Source organism: Chiloscyllium plagiosum, chromosome 36 (genome assembly GCF_004010195.1).
Source record: "Chiloscyllium plagiosum isolate BGI_BamShark_2017 chromosome 36, ASM401019v2, whole genome shotgun sequence".
NCBI classification, from domain to species: domain Eukaryota; kingdom Metazoa; phylum Chordata; class Chondrichthyes; order Orectolobiformes; family Hemiscylliidae; genus Chiloscyllium; species Chiloscyllium plagiosum.
Window position 1 is genome coordinate 38,470,147 of NC_057745.1, and position 6,656 is coordinate 38,476,802.

Genomic DNA, 6,656 nt, shown 5'->3' on the forward strand with positions numbered 1-6,656 from the left:
ATTGACTCTGGTTTCCAGCATCTACAGTCCTTACTGTCTAAAAATGGCTGCAGCAATGGTTGACTATGATTCCTCACAATTTTGAATATTTTGCCAACATTCACCACCTAGGTTAGGCACATGAAATTATTGCTTGGTTAGAAGCAAGCTATGTCTTGAGTCTTGAACAGCCAGCTTCAATACATCACTGATGTTCCCCAGGCACAGGAGTTGTACCAGCTGTGTGACTCTCAGAGGAAATGCAGAACTACTGGACAGACAAATGAACAGACAAATCAGTTACAGCTGAAAGAAAATATAGTATTTATTGAAACCAGGGAAGAAATTCATCCGCACTTAGACATCACTTTGTTTCTGAGATATTTGCTGAACATTCAGTCAAACTGCCTTAAGATCTGATAGGTCTCCTCAGCCTCATTGCTGGTCTCTGGGCATGCAGGTTTTCTGTAAGCAATCAGATGTGACATGTTATGCAGTAGACGGGCTGCAGGTAGGCACAAGGAGCCCTTGTTCCTTACACTATGGTGTGTACAGTGTTGGGTGGCTTAGTCCTGGAGTTATTCCTCTGCAAATACTAAGAGAAGTAAATGAAAACAGGCTGACAAGCATGAAAGTGGCCTCAGAGACTGAAAAACTAATATTATCAATAGCCCTGAGGGAGAATAATGCATAGGAAGAGAGTCAATGGCTGAAAGAAGCACACATCTTATGTTTTTCTTATTGCAAAGGCAAACAAAATGTCAATTAGGATTGTGGATCTATTTGATGCATGCAGGCTCAGTCACTGTTCACTACTAATTCAGCTATAGGCCCCACAAACAGCTGGCAGACTGCGGACTGCAACTCATGACAATCAGTCACAACTAGGGAATTTGATGTCACCCTCGTGTTTATCACACTATCTGTTCAGTGAGGTTCCTGACCTAGGGCCAATGCAGAATCAGCGAAGTTGAACTGTCAAACCTTAAGAAAGATGTAAAAAACAGTAAGTACATTATTCATTGTACTGTCAGGGAGTCCTCACTTTCAAACACTTCTCCTCCTAATCCATTTAGCTGCAAAATGCTGATCCCAGTACCTTTTGCAGCAAGTCAGCTTCTCCACTTTGATGTGCTTAAGAAATGATTTCATACAAACTAGACTTATCAGGCAGAAAACACAAACCATTCTTGCTTCAGTCCTGAAGGTTCCTTGATAACATTCAGGGGGCTGTAAGGACTCATGGTGGAGGGGTCAGGTCAGGAGCAAGTCTTGTCTCCTGCATCCTGATGCCCTGTGTAATTAATTATTCTTATATCTAGACTGATTTAGAAACAGTAAAGCAATCAAGGGCTATAGGGAAAACGCAGGAAAGTGGAGTTAAGGATTATCAGATGAGCTATGATCTCATTGAATGGCAGAATGGACCGATGGGCCGAATGGTCTGTTTCTGCTCTTATACCTTATGGTCTTTATCTATGCTTAGATGCTGTTGTGCTGTCTGGCTGTTTATCTGAATGGTCATCATGGCCAAGATAATTGAGAACCACTCAATATCACTCAGGTACCTCCACCGATGCATTTGCTGTATAACTACAGCATTTCTAGGGAGCTGAGGTTAGCACAAACCAAGTTCAGAATGAATCATGCAATGTGTTTACTTCCAGGCTCCTTTGGGAATCTATTACTGAAGTACTTCTTCCCATTTCAGTGAGCTCGCTACTGTACAACTGAAGCTGAATGTCAGGACAGGAGAGGCAAATTCTCACATCTTGTATATCTGGACTCACTAAGTGGGATGTTGTGAAACTGAAAGCTTATTCAGAATACTAAATAATGAATTGGGTCAAAATCCTGGATCTCTCTCTCTCGAATGACATGGTGGAATTACTTACAGCAAATGCACTATGGCTGCAGCTCACCACCTTCTCAAGGGCAACTAAGAATGGTCAATAAATGTTGACCCAGCCAGAAACGCCTGAATGAATTGAACAAAGATGCATTGAGCTGACCTCTAAAACCTACAGCAATGGTAGTCTGCATTTGCAACTCTGACACTCTGTTTACACTTTGGACACAATGGCAGAAAGAAGAAATCTCATTCTTCTGTAAAAGAGGAAGTGAAAAATCAGATGGTTTCCTCATGATCACTCATCAGCTCTAGAATCTTGGTAAAAGGTATAGGCCTTGCAATAGGATGTCCTCCCACAACAGGACCTGGTTAGGAGAGGTCTCCTCTCAAACTACACTCACTGAGAATCAAGAAAGTCATTTAAGGAAAACAATAAATGTTAAAGGTAGTTCACTACCGCCAGCTCACAGTAGACAGAGTCACAGAGAGAGGCTGAGACAGAGTGGACTAAAGAGTAGTGGAAGTGAAACAGATGGAGACCTATAGTGAAAAACGTGACAGAGTTATAGATACTGAGACTGAAAGCTAGAGACCAGGATTCTGCACTAGTAAGTAATTTTCACAATGCTGATTCATTTATCGGCATGTTTTCTCATCTGGTCATGTTTTCCCATACTGCTGGTTTCTGAGGCTCAGTTCTTTTACTTCAACATCCTGTTTCTGGCTTAACGTTTTAAAAATTCAGTCATGACATGACAGCATTGCTGGCTGAGGCTCAGTATTTATTGCCTGTTTCTAGTTGCCTTTGAGAAGGTGGTAGTGAGCTGCCTCCTTGAATCGCTGCAGTCCACGTGAAATACTGTCTGGAGCAGAGGTTTAAGAAGAGAAGGATATAGAGGGGAAGACACAAAGTGTAAAGACTAACTTTTTATTTTTCTATACTTTTGACTGTGAACTGAAATGGGAAAATGGATTGTTTTTAAAAACAACTTTAGAAGGGTTGCTACACTTTTTAAAAGCAGGTTAGCATCATTAAATTCAAGTGCTGTTTGTGATAGAGTCATAGTCATAGAGTCATACAGCATGGAAACAGACCCTTCAGTCCAACCAGTCCATGCTGACCATGTTCCCAAACTCAACTAATACCACCCGCCTGCATTTGTCCCATATCCCTCCAAACCTTTCCTATTTATGTTCCTATCCAAATGTCTTTTAAATGTTGTAACTGTACCCACATCTACCACTTCTTCTGGCAGTTCATTCACACACTCACCACTCTCTGTGTAAAAGTAGTTGCCTCTCATGTTCTTTTTAAAGCCTCTCCTCTCACCTTAAAAATATGACCCCGACTTTTGAACTCAACCCACTCTCGGGAAAAGACTCTTGCTATTCACCGTATCTATGCCTCTCATTATTTTATAAACCTCCAAAAGGTCAACCCTCAACCTCCTATGCTCCAATGAAAAACTATCCAGCCTCTCCCTATAGCTCAAACTCTCCATATCCAGCAAAATCCCGGTAAACCTTCTCTGAACCCTCTCCAACGTCATAATATCCTTCCTATAACTGCACATGGTACTCCTGAAGAGGCTCGGTTGGAGAACGAGTGATGATGTTTATTGTAGATTAAGTGGACACATGGGGAATTTACAAGATGTAATAAGTAGTTGACTAATCTGTGGAGTGGTGACTAGTTTTAAATGACAACAACTGTGTGATTGGCTCCTAGCTGGAAGAACAGCTTGTGGGTGTGAATGATTGTAGTGAGAAACCATCGGACCTCTGGAAATTAAAGTAGAGTCATTTTATCTGTAGTAAAATCTCGCTAAAGCCTAAAGAAAGCCAGTTTATTTTCTCTCACCCATTGCTGCAAGCTGTTGCTTTTGACTCGTAAGTGAGAGACTTTAGATTTTGTGACCCAGTCATTCTGTGTTTCCTACAAAGAAGTGGAAAACTCCTGGAGAGAGAGATATCAACAACAGCAAATCCCAATGAGCTCAATGATCATCTCAATGTATCCTGCAGACAGGGACCATTGAGCTGATTTGCACAAATTTCTTAATTGTTAAGATATGACATATAAAGTTGTCAGGTCACCTTGAGTTTCGTTTCTTTGTCAAATGTGAATGTGCCCAGTTTTTAAAAACTGTTACATCCTTGACTCCGTTATATCAATTCCACACTGTGCCCTCCCTATTCTTCCCTTTTTCAAATCTTCTTTTTTCTCTCTGCTTTTACCATTTTCTCAAAAACAATAATCGCCATCATAAATGACGCAGAATGATGCAACTTACAGCACAGACTGAGACCATCCAGTTCATCAAGCTCGCACTATTACTCAATAATTACTTTAGAGTAAAATCTCTCAAGAAGTTTTACAAGGTACAGTAGAGCAGGGAATGAAGGATACATTAACTGAAACTGTAATGGTTTGGGAAATAAACAGCCGTTATCAATGACAGGAAATCATTCTGGACCAGGATATCCTGGGATGATGCTCACAGAAAAAGGAAACATTGTTGATTAATTATAACACACTGCTTTTTCGTATTCCATTACAGATTAAAAATGGCGTGTATCACAATATTAATAACTGCAAGAACTGTAGCAACACTCACGGTGGAGATTGTGTCATTCTCTTTGGTTTATATGGAAGAGCCAATAGTTCTTTCTGTGAAAGAGAAAGTTGTAAGTGATTTAAATCACTCATACTCAGTCTTACCCAAAAAAACCAATACAGTAATCTGACTTCCAATAGAGATAGAGGTAAAGACAGAGGTGTAGAGATAGAGTGACTGAGAGAGTGTATGTTTAGTTTGGAGTAAAAGTCAAACACAAGATAGTGGTTGCAGATAATGTGGTTTCCATTAGAATGGAGGAAGAAGTGCGCTACAATTGTAATTTGGAGTCGCTGGTGTTGGACTGGGGTGTATAAAGTTAAAAATCCCACAATTCACACAAATCACACACAGAATCCTATGTCTTACAATCTTATTCTCCACAACCACCTGATGAAGGAGCAGTGCTCCAAAGGCTAGTGCTTCCAAATAAACCTGTTGAACTATAACCTGGTGTTGTGTGATTTTTAACTTGCTACAATTGTAGTCAGGGCTAAGGCACATACCTGGAGACAATAAGGAAGAGTTAGGCCACGGAGGGATTGAAAATGAGAATGAGGATCTTCGAATAGATGCTAATGAGAGTTAGCGAGCATTGAGGTGAGAAGCGAAGTGACTGTGTAAGTAAGGATGTGTTGGGTTCATGTTGAGTGAAGTGGAAGAGGCTAGCAAAGGGGATGGTTGAAAAATTGAGTCTGAACATAACAAAGAGGCTCAGTATCTGGTGTTGTTACATTGAGAAGAACAGTACGAAGACGAGAAGTTGGATTTGTTTTGAAACACACACATCATTCTGTCCTACTTACATCTGATGCATTCACAAAATGAACTTTGTTACCAAAACAGATGGTCAAACAGCCCAAAGAAAGGTGACTTAACAACCCAATCTATTCGTGTAGTTACAGGGTCTGGACTGAGCATCATCCCAATCATATCAGACAGCCAACAAAGACTATATCATCTGCCTTATTTCATCACATAAGCAGGCCCTGAATACTTGAAAATATACACAATCAAGGACAGAATAGAGCATACCTGAAACTATTTACAACAAAGTAGACAGCTGCATATTTCCAGTTATCAGCAGCAATACTCAGTGTACACCAATATTTACAGTGAAGAGGAAGTCGGAGGTGTGCATGCTTCTACAGTCACACTTAATAAAGCTTTTTTAAAAATTCATTCACAGGACGAGAACATCGCTGGCTAGGCAGCATTTATTGTCCAGAGGGCAGTTAAGAGTCATCCACATTGCTGTGGGACTGGAGTCACATGTAGGCCAAACCAGGTAAGGATGGCAGCTTCCATCCCTGATGGACATTACTGATCCAGATGGATTTTTCCAACAATCGACAATGGATTTATGGTCATAATTTGAATATTAATTCCAGATTTTTATTGAATTCAAATTCTGGCGGGATTCGAACCCAGATCCCCGGAACATTATCTGGGTCTCTGCATTAATAGGCCAGCAATAATACCATTAGACCATTGCCTCCCCAGCAGGGCAATATGACAGTCCGGGGTGGGGGGTGGCAGGGAGGCTACATAGTTTAAATATTGACAAGTTGGAAGAGCTGTATTTACTGTACTCAAAAATATCGATATTGCAGTAGGGGTTTGCATTCCAATATACCCACAGTTCAAAGAGACTAATTGGGCTTTATCCAAGCAGTGAGAATATTAGGATGAAGATGCTGGTTGATGAGGCCTGTGCCCTCAGGCTGTGAAATATGAACACCTACAAATATCACAAGAGAAAGCTAAAACATTTATCCACCTTCACTGCTTTCATAGAGTCATAGAGATGTACAGCATGGAAACAGACTCTTCAGTCCAACCCGTCCATACCGACCAGATATCCCAACCCAATCTAATCCCACCTGCCAGCACCCACCCCATATCCATCCAAACCCTTCCTATTCATATATCCATCCAGATGCCTTTTAAATGGTGCAATTGTACCAGCCTCCACCACTTCCTCTGGCAGCTCATTCCATACACGTACCACCCTCTGTGTGAAAACATTGCCCCTTAGGTCCCTTTTATATCTTTCCCCTCTCACCCTAAACCTATGCCCTCTAGTTTTGGACTCCCCCACCCCAGGGAAAATACTTTGTCTATTTAAAGCTGAAAATGTGTTGCTGGAAAAGCGCAGCAGGTCAGGCAGCATCCAGGGAACAGGAGAATCGACATTTCGGCCATAA

At 41.1% G+C, this 6,656-nt stretch overlaps 1 protein-coding gene across 7 annotated transcripts in view; it reads right to left on the minus strand.

The window, feature by feature from the left end:
* Nucleotides 1-286: 286 nt before the first annotated feature.
* Nucleotides 287-6,656, minus strand: part of hoatz (HOATZ cilia and flagella associated protein) — a 64,490-nt gene continuing 58,120 nt past the window's right edge. For 3 of the 7 annotated variants that reach the window (XM_043677752.1, XM_043677748.1, XM_043677755.1), the window contains 2 exons: nt 4,450-4,502; nt 287-444 (listed from right to left, as the gene is read on the minus strand). In XM_043677752.1, the coding sequence (XP_043533687.1) occupies nt 375-444; nt 4,450-4,502 (123 nt within the window). In that variant the 3' untranslated portion in view covers nt 287-374. The other 4 variants (XM_043677754.1, XM_043677751.1, XM_043677749.1 and 1 more) reach the window with 3 other exon arrangements.